At 39.1% G+C, this 22,157-nt stretch overlaps 1 protein-coding gene across 6 annotated transcripts in view; it reads left to right on the top strand.

Annotated features, from left to right (window-relative positions):
* PWWP3A (PWWP domain containing 3A, DNA repair factor) overlaps positions 1–20,739 on the top strand; it is a 31,080-nt gene extending 10,341 nt beyond the window's left edge. For 5 of the 6 annotated variants that reach the window (XM_048830796.2, XM_048830793.2, XM_048830791.2 and 2 more), the window contains exons 6-14: positions 1,436–1,564; positions 3,050–3,120; positions 4,600–4,679; positions 6,004–6,064; positions 8,551–8,626; positions 9,692–9,742; positions 11,867–12,294; positions 13,553–13,641; positions 17,819–20,739. In XM_048830796.2, coding sequence (XP_048686753.2) covers positions 1,436–1,564; positions 3,050–3,120; positions 4,600–4,679; positions 6,004–6,064; positions 8,551–8,626; positions 9,692–9,742; positions 11,867–12,294; positions 13,553–13,641; positions 17,819–17,906 — 1,073 coding nt within the window. In that variant the 3' untranslated portion in view covers positions 17,907–20,739. Of the gene's footprint in view, positions 1–1,435; positions 1,565–3,049; positions 3,121–4,599; positions 4,680–6,003; positions 6,065–8,550; positions 8,627–9,691; positions 9,743–11,866; positions 12,295–13,552; positions 13,642–14,398; positions 14,471–17,818 lie in introns of all 6 variants that reach the window. The other variant, XM_075123352.1, reaches the window with a different exon arrangement.
* Positions 20,740–22,157: the final 1,418 nt, after the last annotated feature.

Raw genomic sequence — 22,157 nt, forward strand, 5'->3', positions numbered from 1 at the left:
TGACAAGTGTATTGTTATAAGGAGGCAGATAATCTTTGGCAATACTTGTATTTTGAGCAGTCAATTTCACACCTTGCCTCTCTTACTGCTCTTTTGTATCTTGTTTGATTTCTTTTTTTCCCAAATTCACTGTTCTAAAGAGCGTCAATTGTTCTTGCTAATTTGTTCTATTTCAAATTACGAAGTCAATTAAATTAGTAATAAGTGTTTAGATGCTTCCTTGCCACTACATTTTTTCAAAGACTCAGTCTTAGTCAAAACCAAGCCATAGCTTGCTGCTTTCTTTATTTTCATACTGTGCAAAGAAGCAGGCTAGTATCATATCTACAAATATATTCTTATTTTTTTCCAGTGTGTGGGACAACACTGAACTTCTTACTTATGGATTAATCTCTGTAAATCCTGTTGTGTGGCTTAGTGGAATCATATGATGCAGACGAGTAGCCACTTAATCGCATCCCCTATGGCCTCAGGGCAGCCCAGCATGCAGTCCCTCACCTCAGTTTCCCTTCTTGGATCCCCAAACAACTCCGCAAAGGTTTTTCCAGTCTGGTCACCACTGCCTTCTGTAGGGTTTAATTTATTAACTTAAAGTTTCAAAACTAAATGCAAAAGTTGTCTCTCCAGCCTTTATCTAGTTATAGACAAAACTCCCCTGGTCGGTCAGAGTCCCTTTTGCCTTTGCAGGCTACTCCCAGTTCTTCCTAGCTGGAGCAATTCCCTTGGTCTCAGGGTCTTCCCTGCAGGAGCTCCTCTGCAGTCTTCTGAGCTTCCCCCTGACTGCAGCCATCTTCTGCCCTTCATATGGAATTGCCTTATTCCCCTCAGGTAGGGCTCATTGTGTAATCAGGGTTGGTTTGGCCCCAGGCTCCCTAGCCCAAGGGCAAGCCACCCTGTAAAATATGGCTAAATACCTGTGAACTAATTCATGTGTATCATTTTATATTTGAATAATTATTTCTCCAGTACTCAACACTGCTACTAGCTTGTCTGTCTAAAATGTATTATATTGTTTCCTTCAATTCAGGCAGTCCATGCAACCTTTTGACTTTCTCCCTTTCTCTAAGTCATAAGGATTCTACCCTAGCAGAAGTCTCTTCCCCACCCCCCTTCTTTTTTAAAGATCCTTACTGTTTCCAGACACTTATTTACAGAAGTCCTGCTTCCCTCCTCTTCCTAATTTCTTAAGCTCTTAACTCTTTATTCACTGGCCAGATTCTGATTTTACATCAGGGTAAGTTTGAAGTAACTCCATTAAAATCAAATGGAGTTGTCAGTGTGCTTAAGTTGGAATGCACAATGGCAAATTGTCATAGCTTAATAGATGTAATGAACTCTGTAATTCAAAATACTATTGGGATATTTTTCAAATTAAGATACCTCGCTCGACCAGAAAAAAATTATGATAAAACAGTTCTTCTCACTTTGCTTACAGGATTGGAATCCTCTGATCTGTCTTTGAAGTTTAGCTCTCCAGGAGAGATATCTCTCGATACAACTTTGGTAGATGAGGAAGAAGAAGAAGAAGAAGATGAAGAACTTCCTAGTATTCTTTTACGTCAAGGTAAGAAGAGAATGTAACTATTTCTGTGAGCCTTAGTCATTGAAGACTTAAATATGATTTAGACTTTGTTTACTAATACCTTGGTAACAAACATAAATGTTTTTATTCATTAGACTTGTTCTTGTTAGAAACTGTGAATGTCATTTTGTTCATTTGAGTGTGGCAGCATGTTCATGCACAGCTCCAGAAGCTGCATGCAAACTCCTCTTAAAGGAATATCCTCAGGTCATGTTGTCTTCTGTCTCTGCTCCCAGAAACATGGGTTTCCTTCAGGCCTCTGACAGTCAATTCCTTTTACCAGTACTACAGTAGTCTTTGGAAAGAGCCGCTATGATGTGATGACTTGTCTTTCTCCCCTCTCACTCCAGGTGTGGGTGAATGTCAGGGGATGTGTATGCTATCCAGTCCCAACATGGAACTAGAAGTATCCACTTCGCACCCTGTCACACCACTCTTGCTTCCCTCTAGGCATAGTTCACAAAAACTTCTATCCTTGTCTCTTTGGCTCCCTCATTCACCTTCACCAAATCTTTTTCTCTGTCTGATCCATGTTGGAGGACACTCCAAAAAATTATTGTGCCATTATATAAATATGTGGTGCGCACTCCTCTTGAATACTATGTGTGGTACTTGTTACCCTCTCTTACTAATTCTGCAATATCCTTATTAGGGGTTAAAAGAAGGATGATGAGAATGATTAGGCCATGGAAAAAACTCTTGTGCAAATAGAGATGGAAAAGATTGGGCTGGTTTACCTTAAAAAGGGGATAATGACAAAAGGACATGGTGATAACATACAGGATAATGACTAGTGTAGAGACTAGCTCAGGAGCTTCTGTTCTCCTTGTCTCATAACACAGGAACAAGGGAACAGCTAATGGATATGAATTTATTATATTTCAGTTTCAATAAAAGGATTTTTTCCCCACAGAACACATAATTAGACTGTGGAACTTGTTGCCACAGAATGTTGTCAAGGCCAAAAAACTTACCAGGGTCCCAAGAGGGATTGCACTTATCTGGATAACAAAACTATCCAGGATTGTTATAGTTAATGCTAATAGAATGTCTTAAGACCTGCCACTAATCTCTACCTATTTGGGATTGCATTGAGATTGTCATGGAGGGCAGATTATTTCATATTTGCCAGCTGCAGGGTTGCTTGCATGTTCCTCTGAAGCATCTGGCACTGGCCACTGTTGGAGAGGACACTGGACTAGATGGATCATGAGTTTGATCCAGTTTTGCAATTCCTGTGTTCCTAGGAGACTAACGGAGATACTGAGATTGTAAGATCTCTGGGGCAGGGACAGTCATTTTATGTATTGTGTACAATGCCTAGCACAAAGGGACCCTTGTTTCTTAGTGTAACTTGAGGTTGTAGTTCAGGGACCTCGTCTTACTTGTTTGAACATCAATGATGCTATGTAAATATTACACTTGTCTAATTATGTAGTCCAGTTAACTTTTATTTTTGTGCTGTAGAACCATGTTCAATTGAACCAGGGATGTTGGTCTGGTGCAAATTGCCAAGATATCCATATTGGCCAGCAGTGGTAAGAACAGCATCTTACTACTTTTTTGAAAACGGGATCCGAGGGTCTGATTCTGAAATCCTGTATGGCTGTATTGAGTATCTTCAGCCCTCACTGACTTCAGGATAAGTTGAGAACACTCAGCACTCCTCCCTATGGCATGTTACTTTGAACAACATTTAAAAACAATGGCTACCTGAAAGCAGGATAGATTTTGCTTTCACATGGCAAGGTGTGCGGTGCAGATCTGAGCTGGTTAGATGAACTGTGAAGGATTTTTATGCATAAAAGGCATTTAAAGGTTTTTACTTTTCTTTTGATTTTTTACCTTTTAAAATATCAGGAACTTCAATGTCTAGACTTCTCTAGTTTAGCTGGAAGAATATCTTTTGGGGGTGTGTGGAGAAAGGTAGTATCTAAAATGTCTTAGTGCTTAGTTCCACTGAAAAACCAGGGTTTTGGACAAAAATGTCTCTTATAGATTCAAAGTGCTCATTAGGCATTTGAATTAAATATTTTTTAATGAAAAACAACCCACGCGCCAAAGCTTTATCCCCCTGATTAAAAATCAGTGCCTTGCTAAATTGCTCATCTGTCTTGATTCTTGTGATGTTTCCCTCATTCTCTAATCACTATAATATTTTGGGGTAGAGAGAACCTGTATTTTGGATGTAAAAAACGAGCAGGGGCGAAAAATGGTTTTTTGGGAAATCTCTTGATGCGATCTTTAAACCCTAGAAAGTAGAAAAAAGGGCACAAGACCAATATTTTTCCTTTTCAAACCTCACTGGGAACCCATCACAGTAACCTTTTAAGTAAGACACAGATGTTAAGGATGACATGCTTGTTGAAGTGTGTAGCTGCAAGTCTGGTGTCTAAAGAGAGAGCACTTGCTACAGATTCCAGTGTAGAAGGTGATAATCACTCAGAGAGCTTTGTAATACATAATAAATTCTCCACTGAAACCCATTCTATTAGGTAGTAAACTCTCATGAGTTCCTCCTTATTCGTTGCTTTGTATTATGTTGCTACCTGTCAGAACAGCCAGCAAAGTGATCCCTCTTGTGGCTGTGAACACGCATTACTCTGTCCTGGATAGGGAAGAATGATTAATGTACATCATAATACAGTGTTCACAGGTAGAATCCAAAGATGAATTAACTCTACATTATCAGATATTCTTGTCTTTAATCTGTAAATTTGTTTTGATCATGCTACTTTGCTTTTTTCCAGTGTGCGGCAATAAGGGAATAAATTCAAATAAAGTAAAATAAATTGCATCATCAAGCCACTAATACAGCCATGTGCACGCATGCTGTTCTTAGTGTACCAATTTTATTCACTTTATTTGTTTGCCTGTTTGATTAAACTTGACTCTCAATGTCCGTTTTCAGTAACGGTACGTGGAGCAACATATTAAAATGCAGGTGGAAATAATGTGATTTGCTTTATAAGCAGTCAGGTTTCTAGGATGTTAACTTGTCTTTATATTTTCAACAGATAAAAAGAGTGACACGGAAATATAAAAAAGCAAATGTGCGGCTGATAGAAGCGGGCATGAATGGCAAGATGGCGAAGGGGTATAGTTTGTTGATTAGCTTCCGAACTTCACTTAACATTTGTTAGAATTGTGGTAAGAGCCTTAACAACCAGGGTAGCCGAGGCAATGCGAACAGAATTCCTTCTGCTAGTACTGAAGCACAGCACAGCGCAGCCAGTTGTTCTGGTTTTGAGTTGGCATAAAGTAGCTCTTAGCTGTTAATGGCATGTCCACCACGGAATCCTGTTACAACCGCCAGCAACCTCGAGAGGTCTTCCTCATCCCACCCCTTAAAATGTGCATGCGTTTTATCAAACTTTTGTTCAGTGTGTTGCAGATCATACATACGCTCAACATGTGCGATTTTGTAAAGGTGGAGGTGTCTGTTAAGGAAAAGTTAGCACATGTGACTCCAATTTGGTTTGGGGCCCACCATTGTCTAAAAGCAAGTACATCATGCACCAGGAGGAGTGTTTCTTTGATACTGCATTCCTGTGAAAATCCTCCTCCTTGTCTCCAGCCTGCCTTGACTCCCGGTATCTGTTCTTTGTCTGTCTCTAACTCCCTGTCTCCTGGCCTTTGATGTGAGGCCTCCCATCCTGATAATAAAAGTTACTGATGCATCGCTTTAGGACCATGCTGTGTAATTAACATACTAGTTTAGCACGAGGAATGCACCAAGCAGGGATAGGTGGTAGATAAGAAAAGGGTTTGTTTATTGGCTAATGTTTCCGATGCACAAGGGCAACATGCTTTGCTAAGAGGTATATAACCTATGTATAATCTGTATTCAGGGTCCCCACCTGGCTAGCAGGGGGGCACCATGCTCGAGCGTAATAAACTTGGTGTTTTTTGGAAACTCTGCAGTTGTGGACTTTATGTGCCTCAGCCTAGATTCAACTGTGTGTGACCTACCAGGTGTAATTTGTAGCATTTGTGTGTGTGTCCTACCAGGTCTAATTCGCAGCAGTTGTGTGCGTGTCCTATCAGGTATAATTCGTAACACTGTCCTTATGGGTTAGCGTAAGTCTGCAAAGCAACTTTAAACTTGCACTTCAGTCTTCATGTGGCCATCTTTATCTCTGTAGCCGAAGACCACTGGACATAGTTTCCCTCAAAGCTCATCAATGTCACTCCTGAATCTGTTGTTCTGTTGTCTTGTGCCTTACCCAGTTTAGTATCAAACAGTTCCCTGAATATGAACTGGTAGCTCATAAGAATTAAAACTAGTACAAATTCTATTCTTAAACTAGTTATGGAACCTAACCTGCAGAAAGATGTAGAATTCGGAGGGATGTGGGGTGAGAATCTAAGCTTGTCTGTATGCACTAACTGTGTTCCTCTTTTTTTTTTTCCCCATGAAGTTTCTCTATAGGTCTCAGAAATCTAAAGCACTTTGACTGTAAAGAAAAGCAGAAGCTAATAGTAAGTACAGTAATAAGAAGCAGACTTCACGTTTTTCTTCAGTATATGATATCATTACCTTAAAACAGAATCCCTACTTATTGGCCTTAATTGGTTCTTTATTCCATAATACAATTTCATGCAAATATATCTTGCCTTTTTTTCAAATCTATTGTTCATATAACCTTTTCCAGCTGGAATGTAATCTTGAACAAAGTAATTGAATGTAGGTATTCAAGGGATGATACATCTTTCAAAATGGAGGGTGCATTGGAGGGTGGATACCTCGGACAGTCTCTAGAACTGGTTTTTTTGACTTACTGCTTCCAAGCTCACAGCTCTCTAAGTGCCTGTACTTGTAAGGTAATCCATAGCTAACAACAGTCAGCAACTGGCTTCCTTTAACTGTCGTCTTAGGACAAAACCACATTCAGCACGCATTACAGAAAGCTTCACAATTTCTGTAACAGTGCTGAAAACAGTGTTGTCCTTTCTACACTGGGAGTTAAACTCACTTCAGTACTACTTAGAGATATTGTTTACAACTGGTTAGTTTCCTAGCATAGACCAGGCCTAAAGGAGTTTCTGCTTGAATCTGTCTAAATGGGTGGTAGTTTGGTAAGTCATAAATGCTCCGTTAGTAGGTACATAAATTTTTGCCCAACTAGAGCATACTTGTGAGACAGACCTGAAGTTCCAGCTTGTTACAGCAGCACAGTGCATTGCTTCTGTTCCTGAGCATTTGCATTTTCATTGAAATTAGTTTTAGGTTTTCAAAATTCAAATCAAACCTTAAAAAGACAAGTGCCAAAAGCATTGCCAAGACCAGAAGGAATCCATAGGCAAATAATCCAAAAGACTCTCCAAATTACTTTCTCAAAAAATTTGTATTTGGATTGTCTTCAGGTTTTTAGTATTTTAAAAGTACTTAATATTTTGTATTTATTCAGTGAGGACTGAGTTCTCTCATAAATGTCTAACATGTAAGATGAGCTACATTATATACACTGGTTTCAGAGTAACAGCCGTGTTAGTCTGTATTCGCAAAAAGAAAAGGAGTACTTGTGGCACCTTAGAGACTAACCAATTTATTTGAGCACGAGCTTTCGTGAGCTACAGCTCACTTCATCGGATGCATACCCTTTTCTTTTATTATATTCACTATAAATGTTTTTCTTAGTGTCTTCTAGCATGTGTGTATTTGTGGATTGTGTACTAGTATACAAAGTGCATTGATTTCAGTATGGTTTTCTATATCCTTGAAATGGGTTCATAATAGCATGTACTCTTTTTAGTCTACATTGAAAGCTTACAGATTTCTGAAATGTATTTTAACCATTTTAAAGGGATAAAATTATTGGATTATATTTACTGATAAAGCTCACAGCCATATGGATCAAATGGCTGTTACACTATGTAATAGACAAAATTAATCCCTCTGCACTGGAACTGCAAGCCATGCTCTCTCCCAGCTGATGCTGAGTAAGATGAGCTTCAAATGCCCTTTGACCTAGAATAGATATCCCAGTTCACCTGTGAGCTCTGGCAGAGGGAAACCTGCAGCTACAAGCAAGTGGGGAAGGAATGTATGTTTACAAGGCTGGAGACCAACCAATGGACCGAATTGTGGGTGTTGTATACATTCTGCGAAACAGGGAGATGTGGATGCTATTTTCTGTCAGTCAGTTAATGTAGTTGGCTGGTTTGGAGTGTATAAAGTAAACCTTGCTCTTTGTAAAAAGAAAAGGAGTACTTGTGGCACCTTAGAGACTAACCAATTTATTTGAGCATAAGCCTTCGTGAGCTACAGCTCACTTCATCGGATGCATACTTTTCCACAGTATGCATCTGATGAAGCGAGCTGTAGCTCACGAAAGCTCATGCTCAAATAAATTGGTTAGTCTCTAAGGTGCCACAAGTACTCCTTTTCTTTTTGCGAATACAGACTAACACGGCTGTTACTCTGAAACTTGCTCTTTGTGAGGGGGAAGAGTGCTCAGGCTCCTACAACCATTCTGTCTGGGCTGTCAAACAGAATGCATTCTACAGCCAACTTCCCAGTGTGACTGGACTCCCAGAAGATGACTTGTTTTGAGTGTTCACCAGCTTCCAACAGTAACCCTAAATGGGGCAGGTGTTCAAATCTGAGTAATGTGTGGAACCCTACTCATTTAAAAATCTAATTACTTCTGTGTTAATTGCAGGATGGCAGAGATCAAAACTCAGCCAAAGTTAGCTTGCACTTCTGCAAGCCTTAAGAAATCTTCAGATTCCTCTATAATGCAGTCCAAAAACTTGGGAACCATTTCTCCCCTTGGAAATAGAAACAAGCAATTTCATAAGCAAGACTTATTCATTTTATGATGGCAAATGGACACATTACTCTGTTGCAGAAAAACACTGACAAAACATCCCTGCATTATTTTTTGATTGGTCGAGAGAGAGAAAATTATTCAGTTTAAATCCAACCTGTTTAAATCCAACCTGTTAACTTTTTTTTATTGTAGGACAAGGCCAAAGAGGACTACAGCCAGGAAATTGAGTGGTGCATTGAATTGATTGCTGACTACAGAATTAGAGTAGGTAAGCAAATGGGTCAAGGCTGTCAACCATGTCCATTCTAGTATATATCTATCACAATATTGTCTTTCTTTAGATCCAGTGTAGCTGAGGCCTTTATACTTACAGGACATTGTGGTAGAGTAGAAGACTTGAGACCTGGGATTTATTGCAGGCTGAAGTTAACTCTTCCTTTTTGTGCCTCGGTTTTCCCACCTATGTGATAATTATACCTCATTGGATGCTGAGTCTTCATTAATCAATATTTTCAATGTGCTTTGAATCCTCAGAAGAAACGTATACACCTGGTTTTCTAGTTTATATATTATATAAAGTCTGCAAGAGAAAATGTTCAAAGACAAAAACCATATTCCTGTTCTGCTCCCGCACCGCAGTTACGAGTTAGCTGTGCAAGGGGTTCTGTGGTCGCTCTAATTTTATAGCACCGTGCATTGTGGGCTTCACGGGGCCACCTGCTGTGGGCTGGATGCTAGGGAAGCTGAAAAAATAATCAATATTTACACAGTCCATTAGAGACTGACAGATCTTCAGAACGCCTCTTTAAAAAGTAGGTTTTCCCATCTGATGGATGAGGAAGAAGCTGAGGCAAGTGACATGCTCATGGCCGAAAGAGGTGCCCTACAAATTGGGATTGGAACTCGGGTGTTCCTGGCTGTCGGTTCTGGCATTAGACCCTTGGGCCACACCTTCAAACAGGTCAATATTTAGGCTTTGAAATGCTCAGTTGAAAGGTGCTGAATTATGGGCAATGTGGTGTTTAGATAATGTGCTGAATACCCTTCATAGCTTGGAAATGTTCACCTGATAAATATTGGCACTTTATCTGTGCAGGACATCTTTAAGTGGCTTCTCTGTTTTAAAATTTTCACTCTGCATGCCTGTTGCACTAAGGTATTTTAATGGTTGAATCGTGTCTTGATTATAGCACCTTAAATTTAGGATATTTGCCTAAAAGCTGTAAAGTTTCTTCAGGTGCAGTCTTTGCGTAGAAAATCTCAAACATTTTTGTTTTCAGAGATTCTAATTGGGTTGATAAAAGGTTTTTTTTGTTTGTTTGTTTTTTTTCAGGTTGTCGTTCTTTTACAGGATCCTTCTTGGAATACTGTGCTGATGACATCAGTAAGTATTTCCATGGTGAGGCTGAGTTTTTTCCTCCTGTCCATGTCAGCCAGTGTAGATAGCTTCCTACATATTAGTCTACCAAATGCTTGCAGTTAGGATTTCCAACTCCGTAACTGAGTTTTTCTGACAACATACTTCAGGGATGCCTAAAAATTTTGCTGTTAACTTGCCTTTTAATTTTGGCAATGAAAATATCTTAGTTTTTATAGCACATGTTTTTCCGTGCTCATGCAAACAAATAACAGTTGTTTCATATTGTCAGATCAGAAATACCTAGTTGCCTTCATCTCCTCCCATCAGTGCAGCCCCCAGAGAAAGAGATGGGGCAGGGTGAAATCCATACTACTGTTTTGTTTTTTTTTCCTCAAGACACTTGCTAAGACCTGGGGAGCTTTCCCTTATTTGACACAGTGTGAATGGTTGGCAAGGTACCAGCACCATGTGTTTATAGATAGTGCTTGTGTCTTCACAGTGAGCTGGAAGGGAGAACAGGTATAAAAAATGGGTGAGCTGAGGGTTGGTCCCATTCTGCTGCCAAAATAAGGAAGTGAGGATCAGGCTTAAGCAGGGCCCAGCACTCCAACTATTCAGGATACAGAGAAAGTATCAAGACTTCAAAGCATTGAGTTGGGATGTTAGAAAGTGGGATCAAGAGAAGCATTCGGGGGGAGGGGAGGCATTCGATGTCAAATTGGGCAGGAAACAGTTTTCCTGTCCTTTAAGAATTTTTAAGATTTTGAAAACTTTCCCATCTTGAATTGGGACAAAACATAAATCTTAAACGTTTTGGAAAACTGAAAATTGGGGGTGGGGGAGTAAAATCAGAAGGGAAATCAAAACATTTTGATTTTGACCTTTATTTTTCCTATAAATTAACTTAAATTTCAAAACAAAAAATCATTTTGACCGCAAAACAATCTGTTTTTTGAAACTTGTCAAAACTGATCTTTTCCTGCAAACAGTCCCAAACGCGGACTATAGCATGATATGGAAAAGAGGGATGCACTATGCCTGCAGATGACAATGAGAGGTGTACGCATCGTGTTATTTGATATACAGATTAAGGTGGAGGTGCTGCCTGACTCATGCCAAAGATGGCTGTTGGCCTCTTTTAGGAGAGGTTTCTGTTCCTAGGCCTGCCTACAGTTCTGGGTGATAAGTTCTCTTCTCGTTTCCTGGACACTCTTCATTTCTGCCGCTGGCATGGCGCCAATCGTTCTTCTTTCCTCCTCAGCTGCTGCGGCTGTCCTGTCGACTGTGCTGCTTTCCAGCAAAATGCCACGTCTTCTGTGCACTGGCTTATTTTCCTGGGCATGGCTCGTTTTAGACCAGATGTAATGACTGGCATAATTTAGCCTGTTTTTAATAGACTCTGTAAAATTACATATAGCTAACAACCTGGCTGCATTTTTCTTCCACCTCTATCCCTTGGTAATCCTGTCCTCACTTGAACAGACTCTGTCCTAAACATGCCGTATTACAAGGTATTTGGTGAGTTGGTCAAATCTACTACTGTAATGACCAGGATGGAGATAAAATGTAAGTTAATTCCTTCAGGGTTCTTGCAGTGCCTCTGATCAGCTGTCTGTCTTTTGGACAGAAAGCATTTTGAGGCAAGACTCCTTATCTGTATCTCACTGAGTGTGTTCAGTACTATACACCAGCAAATGATCATGAATTTAATACACAAGATACTTCATAGTTAGAGAAGACCTCTGTTGTCACTCCTCAAGGAATAAACTGATGGGTATAAGCGCTAGGCAGGAATTTTTCCTGTTTGATTTTTTTTTTTTTTTTAACTTCACTCGGCCCAATCTCACTGTCATCCAGAATTGCACAAATAGTAGTGTGCATTATGGGGTGCCTTCATTCGTTGTCAATCAGACATTGGCTGCCGATGAAGACCTGATGCCACATTAGAGCAACCAGTGGCCCACTTCAGCATGGGAACTCCTATGTTCTGAGAACAAATACATTTCAAAACCACTTCTATCCAAATTTCAATTCTTTAGTTTCTTTTCTGGCATAGTAAAGGTTTCTCTTTCTGAATCAAAAACATTTTATGTTTCTTATCTGCAATGTATTTGGATGCACTTACTTTAAGTCTGGCCTTTCTTTCAGGCTATCCAGTTAGAAAAGAAGTTAATCACGGTAAAATACAAATGACCTTCCCAATCGTAGCAGAGGAAGACCTTGAAGACTCTTTGTCAGAAACTACACCTATCAAACCCTCCAAGAAAGTTCTTCCTGATAGAATGAGGGCCGCCAGAGACAAAGCCAATTTAAAGATAGTTGACTTCATAGTGAAGACAAAGGGGGCAGAGGAGCATCTTTTGGCTATTTTGAAAAGCAAAAAGCAGTCCAGGTGGCTGAGAGAATTTCTGAATTCAAGTCAGTATATGACCTGTGAGACCTACCTTGAGGATGAAGAGCAGTTGGACCTCGTGGTGAATTATTTGCAAGAAGTCTGTCATGAAATAGATACCAGGAAGCTGGATGTAAAAAATGGTGATAGAATAAAATTTATTTTGGATGTCCTTTTGCCTGAAGTAAGTGAACATATTTACTGTTTGACCTTGGTTCAGAGACTTGCTGAATGTTCTCCAGTTATTGAGTGACATTTGAGCAAGACAAGTTAAAATTCATGGGCCCAGTTTTTAATCTTGGGTTCTTCAGATTAAGTGCCTAACTCTGGATTTAGGCAACTAAGATTAAAAGGTTTCAGAGTAGCAGCTGTGTTAGACTGTATTCGCAAAAAGAAAAGGAGTACTTGTGGCACCTTAGAAACTAACCAATTTATTTGAGCATAAGCTTTCATCACTGAATGCATCCGATGAAGTGAGCTGTCACCCATGAAAGCTTATGCTCAAATAAATTGGTTAGTCTCTAAGGTGCCACAAGTACTCCTTTTCTTTTTAAGATTAAAAGCTGGACCCTTTATTATTATTATTTATTTTATTATATTTATGTATTTATTGTTAAACCATGTGTATGTGGCTCAGCCTTGGGAAGTCAAAAGTGTCCATTTGGTTCAGCACAGCAATCTGAAAGCAAACATGTATATGTTTTTAAATACTCTTTGAAAATAAAGTTCCAAATTAGCATTATGCACCTCCTGCTGGTGTTATCTTGTTGAAAAGTGAGTATGCACACCAGCATAACGGCAGCTCTGTCTCAATTTATAAACAGTTGTCCAGCTTGACTTATTCTTATGTAAGCACCAGTTTAAATATCAAACAGTAATGGTTTGTCAAAAATTGCCTTAATGTAGAATAAGAGCACTATACAATATCTCTCTAGGCTCATGTATTTCTGGTGTCACAATGTTACTTTTAGGGAAGATGGCTGCTTCTCACAGTATGCTAATTATAATTTGCCTTTCTGAAATGCTCTTCTTATTCCAATCTGTGCATTTTTAGAAAATTACACAAACAACTTTTCCTAAACTCTAAATACTTCTGTCATGTAGCTTATAAAAAGAAATGAAAAATCCTTGTAAGGATCTTTTCCAACTTCTATAGAAACTAAAATTTCTTTTAAAACAAAATTTAAACTTCCAGCTCTTGTGGCTGCAAAAAGATCCTTCCAAGTGGGTTACAGGAAAAGTTGTTCCTGAATTTCATATCTTTAAATACACACTCTTTCTTTCTCTAAAAGCACGATGAGCGAACTTTACAAAATTAGGTAAAACCTTTTTCCAGAATTTTGTTCATCTGCTGAGACCATTTCAGTTGCTGTTTTCAGATTATTGTGCATATAATTTAAACTTTAATTTTTCACTAGTATCAATAAACTCTGTGCTTACAGGCAATCATTTATGCAATTTCTGCTGTGGATGATATAGACTACAAGAAAGCAGAGGAAAAGTACATAAAGGGACCATCTGTCAGCAAAAGGTATGGTAGTTATTGTAATCACCAGAATTTTACTTGTCAGACTTTTTGCCCAGAAATTAGCCTGATTCTCACCCATCTTTGCATACAAAAATCAGCATAGAGCCCCAACTTCCAGTTCATAAGGAAATAAGACTCGTTAGGTTTTACCTCGTTTTCTCAATCAGTAAAATCGTCACAAAAGTGGGCTTTTCCAGCCGTCCCTCAGCTTTTGCAACGATATTACTGTATATTCATATTTAAAGCAAGAGTTGACTATTCCAACATGGAAACTTGTCAGAAATTGTAACTCCTTAAAAAACTTAGCATTTGGCTTTTCATCTTACTTTAAAAAAAAAAAAAAAAAAAAAGGCTAGAGTCTCTGCTCCAGTTCAGTCCCCTTTGTGCTGCATGAGTGGCACTCAGAGGGTGTTATGTGGCTGCAGCTGCCCAGTTGTGAATTCTGTTGGTAGAGGGGAATTCTTAACTCGCATAATGCTGGTGGAGTGTGCCTTTGCCAGCCTCCTCCTGGCATAAGGGGGCATATCAGGGGAGGAAGTGAGTTTGGGGTGGCATGGAGAGGGGATAGAATGGAGTCTCCCCAGGCCAATTCTCTCCTGGTATGTGGGACTTTAGGGACCATATCCCTCTATCTGAAGTTAGAGCAGCCCATAGGCTGCTCTAATTTCAGTTGAGTTTATGACCGCTTAAGTAATAGGTAGCCATAACAGGCTCTATAGTGCATGCTTACACTCAGTACATGAGAAATATATTGTTGCAGGAGAGAATCTGGCCTAAGCTTTTAAAAGAAGATAGGAATTTGAAACATACATGCTGTGAAGTCTAAATGCTGGCAAGTATATTACTCTTGTAATGGGTCACACACAAAGGAAGAAATCAGACTACTAAAATCCTAATCTGAGGGTTACCTTGGGGCTGATATGGAAGCCATTGTAAAATATTGAGCAACAGTAACTAAACTCAATTAAATTGGTGCATAGAAGATTACTGCATAATACTAGGTTTCAGAGTAACAGCCATGTTAGTCTGTATTCGCAAAAAGAAAAGGAGTACTTGTGGCACCTTAGAGACTAACCAATTTATTTGAGCATAAGCTTTCGTGAGCTACAGCTCACTTCATTGGATGCATACTGTGGAAACTGCAGAATCATAGAATCATAGAATATCAGGGTTGGAAGGGACCCCAGAAGGTCATCTAGTCCAACCCCATGCTCGAAGCAGGACCAATTCCCAGTTAAATCATCCCAGCCAGGGCTTTGTCAAGCCTGACCTTAAAAACCTCTAAGGAAGGAGATTCTACCACCTCCCTAGGTAACGCATTCCAGTGTTTCACCACCCTCTTAGTGAAAAAGTTTTTCCTAATATCCAATCTAAACCTCCCCCACTGCAACTTGAGACCATTACTCCTCGTTCTGTCATCTGCTACCATTGAGAACAGTCTAGAGCCATCCTCTTTGGAACCCCCTTTCAGGTAGTTGAAAGCAGCTATCAAATCCCCCCTCATTCTTCTCTTCTGCAGGCTAAACAATCCCAGCTCCCTCAGCCTCTCCTCATAACTCATGTGTTCCAGACCCCTAATCATTTTTGTTGCCCTTCGCTGGACTCTCTCCAATTTATCCACATCCTTCTTGAAGTGTGGGGCCCAAAACTGGACACAGTACTCCAGATGAGGCCTCACCAATGTCGAATAGAGGGGAACGATCACGTCCCTCGATCTGCTCGCTATGCCCCTACTTATACATCCCAAAATGCCATTGGCCTTCTTGGCAACAAGGGCACACTGCTGACTCATATCCAGCTTCTCGTCCACTGTCACCCCTAGGTCCTTTTCCGCAGAACTGCTGCCTAGCCATTCGGTCCCTAGTCTGTAGCTGTGCATTGGGTTCTTCCGTCCTAAGTGCAGGACCCTGCACTTATCCTTATTGAACCTCATCAGATTTCTTTTGGCCCAATCCTCCAATTTGTCTAGGTCCTTCTGTATCCTATCCCTCCCCTCCAGCGTATCTACCACTCTTCCCAGTTTAGTATCATCTGCAAATTTGCTGAGAGTGCAATCCACACCATCCTCCAGATCATTTATGGAGATATTGAACAAAACCACTCTCCTTACAATGTGTATGATAATCAAGGTGGGCCATTTCCAGCATAAATCCAAGTTTAACCAGAACGTCTGGGGGCGGGGTAGGAAAAAACAAGGGGAAATAGGCTACCTTGCATAATGACCTAGCCACTCCCAGTCTCTATTTAAGCCTAAATTAATAGTATCCAATTTGCAAATGAATTCCAATTCAGCAGTTTCTCGCTGGAGTCTGGATTTGAAGTTTTTTTGTTTTAAGATAGCGACCTTCATGTCTGTGATTGCGTGACCAGAGAGATTGAAGTGTTCTCCGACTGGTTTATGAATGTTATAATTCTTGACATCTGATTTGTGTCCATTTATTCTTTTACGTAGAGACTGTCCAGTTTGACCAATGTACATGGCAGAGGGGCATTGCTGGCACATGGCATATATCACATTGGTGGATGTGCAGGTGAACGAGCCTCTGATAGTGTGGCTGATGTTATTAGGCCCTGTGATAGTGTCCCCTGAATAGATATGTGGGCACAGTTGGCAATGGGCTTTGTTGCAAGGATAGGTTCCTGGGTTAGTGGTTCTGTTGTGTGGTATGTGGTTGTTGGTGAGTATTATAACATTATAATTATAACATAAAATTCATAAACCAGTCGGAGAACACTTCAATCTCTCTGGTCATGCAATTACAGACATGAAGGTCGCTATCTTAAAACAAAAAAACTTCAAATCCAGACTCCAGTGAGAAACTGCTGAATTGGAATTTATTTGCAAATTGGATACTATTAATTTAGGCTTAAATAGAGACTGGGAGTGGCTAAGTCATTATTCAAGGTAGCCTATTTCCCCTTGTTTTTTCCTATTCCCCTCCCCCCCCCCCCCCCCGACATTCTGGTTAAACTTGGATTTATGCTGGAAATGGCCCACCTTGATTATCATACACATTGTAAGGAGGGTGGTCAGTTTGGATGAGCTATTACCAGCAGGAGAGTGGGGAGTTTGTGTGTTTGGGGGGGCGGCATGAGAAAACCTGGATTTGTGCTGGAAATGGCCCACCTTGATTTTCATACACATTGTAAAGAGAGTGGTCACTTTGGATGGTCTGTTACCAGCAGGAGAGTGGGGTAGGAGGAGGTATTGTTTCATGGTCTCTGTGTATATAATGTCTTCTGCAGTTTCCACAGTATGCATCTGATGAAGTGAGCTGTAGCTCACGAAAGCTTATGCTCAAATAAATTGGTTAGTCTCTAAGGTGCCACAAGTCCTCCTTTTCTTTTTGCATAATACTAGTCATTGTTTATATAGCACAGTTGTGACATATACAAAGGAATAATTTGAAGATGAAGAGGAAATGGAGACTCCGTTAGTTTCTCTTAGTGCATGTACAGTAGGACCTCAGAATTATGAGCTGACCAGTCAACCACACACCTCATTTGGAACCGGAAGTACGCAATCAGGCAGCAGCAGAGATGGGGAGGGGGCGTGGAAAGCAGATACTGTTAAATGTAAACTACTAGAAAAATAAAGGGGAAAATTAAAAAAAAAAAAAAAATTGACAAGGTAAGGAAACTGTTTCTGTGCTTGTTTCATTTAAATTAAGGTGGTTAAAAGCAGCATTGTTCTTCTGCACAGTAAAGTTTCAAAGCTGTATTAAGTCAATGTTCATTTGTAAACATTTTGAAAGAGCAACCATAACATTTTGTTCAGAGCTATGAACGTTTCAGAGTTACGAACAATCTCCATTCCTGCGGTGTTTGTAACTCTGAGGTTCTACTGTATTCAGTTTTTGATTTTAAAAACTAGTTTAGATGTTTTTGTTATGGTGAAAATGCAAACTTCTAGACAAAATGAAGACCCAAGATTGTGGGTGTTCAAAAATAAATAACAGATTCATATTCCAAAATGCTTACATTTTTAAAATGTATTTTGCCCACTTAGCTTTACAATTATAACTTCTTTCATTATCCAACTGCTGAAATGATTAAATGTTGGAAATATTCCTACTGACAGTAGTGTGTGTTGGGGTTTTTTTGTTTTTGTTTTAAAGAAGAAAGTAAGTTTATTTTTTAAATGTAGGAGTTCAGTGCAATGTTTGGATTTTTCTTTCAGGGAAAGAGAAATATTTGACAAAGAAATTCTAGAAAAAAAGAAACTGGAGCTGCTGAAGACTGACCTAGCCCCTGAAGACAGCGTATAGAAACAGCAGTAGGGAGCTTTAAAGTCTGCACTGGCACTGAATGTATATCATGGAGAAGAAAGCAATTTTTTTGTATAAAATGAAATATTTTTACTTTTTTATCAACATGTAAATATTCTTTAGTGAATATGCTGAGTCTTCAGAGTGCGGTGTTCTTTCAGATGCAGTTGTACTTCTATGTCTTATTGTAAGTTTGTTCTTTATTCTATGGAACTGCTCATTGCTTTCCTCTGAGTGATCTAATGCTGAACTCCCTGTAAAATTAATTTTACAAAGATGCAATATACATTTTTATGGATGTATTGCTAGTCAGTTAGCTTGACGTCACCCTACCTTACTTGAAATGTACATTTAGTAACAATCTAAGAGGATAAATGGCAAATGCTTTGTGAGGCTTTTGACATAATCATGTAGTTTGTATTTAATTTTGGGTGGATTAGCCTTTCGGAATATCTTGGAAACAAAGGTCTGCCATCAGAGGAACCTGTGATGATAGAAATGTAGAGTTACAGGATTTTATATAGCCAAGTGTTCTTTGGTAGCTTCATTACTGCTAAATATACTGGGTTTCCTGTTCTAAAATTATCAGAGGTGGATTGTCCTTGCTCTACTTTAATTTATATACCTATGGGGAAATAAAAATACCACCCATGAATGGAACCCAAGACACAGAAGCTCTCTTTCTGTTAAGAGAGCAACTTTGAACTTTAGTGTAAGAGAAGGCATTCCAACACACTAGAATTATTTTATAATACGACCAGCTTCACCTCATTTAGAAAGATGAAGCAATAAATTCAATGAGTGTCATGTTTAGCATATTGTAGGTTAATGAAACCACAGTTTCTAGGGGCACATTTGGTATTTTTTGTCTAACCTATTCAAAAATAAAATCTGCATGCTTCTGGGCCTGTGCCAGCATTAGAAGCAGCTCACATCATGGTATCATAAATTCATTAGTGTGTTGCAAACAGATTACTGTTGGCTGGCCTACAGTGAAGCTGGCTGACATCAGGATTCATTGACAAAATACTTCTTAATTTGGGAAGAGCCAATCAAAAAGGTTAGCTATTTATATTCTATTTGTAGTGTGAATCTCTGATTGGGGTGTGGTATACAGTCTGAACTGAGGTGTAGTTTGATTTATATGGAATTAAATGCTGTAGCTTAATTTTTTTTCAAATCTAATTCCTTGTGAGAAAGTGGAATGTAAAATGGCATATTGATATTGTGCGTGTATATATATTGTACTCATCTGAATAGTTCTTCAAATGACACTAAGTGCTCTGTATCTTGACAGTCCATCCTCCTTTATATGGTTTAGTGACCTTGTATTAAGAACATGAATGTAACAAATGGATGTAAGGATATTGTACTAAAATGTTCTTTCATATTACTTTTCACAAAAACTTTTTGAAAAAGGGATAATGCAATTTATATACACTTTGTGTCAAGGTATAAAACCTTTAATTATAAGCCAGTTATATAAATGTACCTTCAACTCTGCAAAGGTCTTGAAAGCTGCTTTGGCAGACATTAATTATAGATAGAGATTTCTGAGGCTAGGTGCTATCTCTTTAAAATGTGCAAGCTTCATGCTCAGAAGAGAGATTTAAAAAACAAACAAACTACTGCAGCCACTGTTCCCAGAGATAATGGGCCACACCAGACGTAGCTCTCTTAAAGTCAGGGGGGAGAGAGGGAATGGTTTAAATCACAATGTGGTACCCATTTCCCCTCCTGAAATAAACCATAACCACACATGCACTTTTCATCAATGTTGCCATAATGTTTATGGGACTTCCAAACAATGCCACAGTAGCTGAAATTCTAATATCTCATGTTCTTGAATTACAGTCTGAGGAGAAGGAAGCTCAAAAATTCTAATGCTTTATTTATATGTATCACACTCTTTTCCATGTTCATTTTTTCCCCTTTCCTCTTCTAATCGCATCCTAACATAAGACTTTTATTAAATACAAACTAGTAGTAATATTTAATCTAATTGCACTTTGTTAACCAAGAATGGATTGTCCTAAAGTAGTACATCATGTTGAAGTTTCTTACATTTTTAATATGTGCCTATCACAACTTAGCCTTGAAAATATTAAAAACAAAATTTAAACATTATCGTCAAGAAACCAAAGGCTGGATAGCTTTTTTTTTTTAAAAAACTGTTATTTTTATGGGTATGTTGAGGCCAAATTCTGCACTCAGATCCACATTTGGCTGTCATTGACTTCAGTGGGTGCTGCACATATGTATCCAAAGGCTTAACTGGATCTGTAAACTAAATTGAGATGATAAATACTTTCCACTCGTTGTAGAAAGTGCAGAGACCATTTCTGTAAAGTACAGATAAATCTGTAGACCATCTTTGTGAATTCCCATGATAAGATATTGTATTTAATATAACAGTACATTCAGATTGATATTGCCTAATGCAATAATATTTACTTTCCATTATGTGCAGTATTTACCTTTTCATGGTAGTGTGACTTCAGTTTCTTAAATACCAACTAAAACTGGTACCTAACGAGGCATGAACTCTCCAAGGTTTATTATTTCTGCTTCATTTAAATTTAGCTGCTTCAGATACAGCAGATGTAACCCATTGCTCTCCGTTACAAAACGCAGCTGGAAGTTTTTTGTATTGTCTGAAAGTTTGTTTGGTTGTTTTCTTCCAACTATGGGTATGTCAAATACCATTAAATGACATTTGATACAGTATGTATGTTGAAATATTTTGTTTATCTTGTAAGATAACATCTGGGTGAATATAAGAAAGCCGTGACCTGTATTGTAATTTTTAATAAAGCAGAGTAACCAAAAAGAATTTCAGTCAGTAGCTTGTTCTTCATAGGGGTGTACACAGTGATGAGCTGCCAGAAGCTGAAGAACCAGTTCCTTCAATCGCTCCGGGTCTTCGGTGGCACTGAAGAGCCTGCCACCAAAGGCCCAGAGCGAGTGAAGGACCCACCACCGAAGGCCCAGAGTGCCACTGGGTGAGTAAAAATTCTCAGGGGAGCTTCCCCGGCTGAGAGCTCAGGCAGGACGGAAAGGATGGTCCCTCATGTGGCCCAGGGGCCACAGTTTGCCCACCCAACAACCGGTTCGCGTGAACCGGTGCAAACCGGCTCCAGCTCACCACTGGGTGTACAGTACAGTTTAAAAATAGCACTTCCAATATTCTGTGAGTGAAGTGATTTTTTTAAAAATGTTTAACTTGTATCTGCCTGTGTTTATTTCTCACCCATGGAGGGTTTTGGGTAAGCATCCAAAAGTATTTGTGATGCGTTTGTCTAAATTGAACCTTATGAGATCTCCCGACAGTATTATTTTTAATAACATTTTGATAACTTTAGTGTATATGTTGAAGGCAATTTACCCTTTTAGAACTGTAATAAGAACAGGCCTTCAAATAACTCAGCTGCGGGTTTTGTCCCAACACAGTTTAATCGTTTTTGAAACCCTGCTTATGGAATCTTGTTCAGTACTTTAGGGCTAAGCTACATGGAGACACTTACTGGCATAATTGTAACTTCTAATGTGAATGCTCTTCTGAACGAGTCCCTCTTTGGGATTTAGCTTGTCACTTCCAAAGCAACATAAATTAAACCAGAAAAAGAGACACTTATTCTGGAACTGTGTCTAGGTGGGGAGTTATAATCAGGGTAGCTAGGTTGATAAATATCCCTATGTAAACAAGTCCTCACCCTAAATACTTTTCCCCTTCCTTAAACTAGTTCATTGATATGCATCTATGGTGTATTCCTTCATATTTAAACAGTGTATGGACAAAATCCTAGGGAGGAAAGTTCTGTTAAATTTTGTGTGTGTAGACTCCATGTTTTGTAGTTGTTAAGCTGTTCTTTTAGGTAATGAAATTTTAACTCTCTGTAAATAAAAGGAAGAATTTTGCAGGGCATGAGAATAAACGAAGAGGCACTATTGCTTATCCAGCTGCAGCTCCAAATATTGTACTGTTGCATATCACTTTTGAAGAATAGCATCTTACTGCTACATCCATCAGACACATTTCTCAGAGAAAATGCTGATCCTTGCAAGAACCTCATCTGAATGGACATTGCACTGTTTTATCTAAAGTATGCAAACCTGTATAAATCCCACTGTGGTCATGCTGTTCAGGAATCTGTCCACTCAATCAATATATGCCCCTCTTAATCTAAAATAAGTGTCTATGGCAGGTGTGGCTTGTTTACAGTTAATGTGTGGCACCTGGAGGGCACCCCC

The sequence above is a fragment of the Caretta caretta genome, chromosome 25 (assembly GCF_965140235.1).
Source record: "Caretta caretta isolate rCarCar2 chromosome 25, rCarCar1.hap1, whole genome shotgun sequence".
NCBI classification, from domain to species: Eukaryota; Metazoa; Chordata; order Testudines; family Cheloniidae; genus Caretta; species Caretta caretta.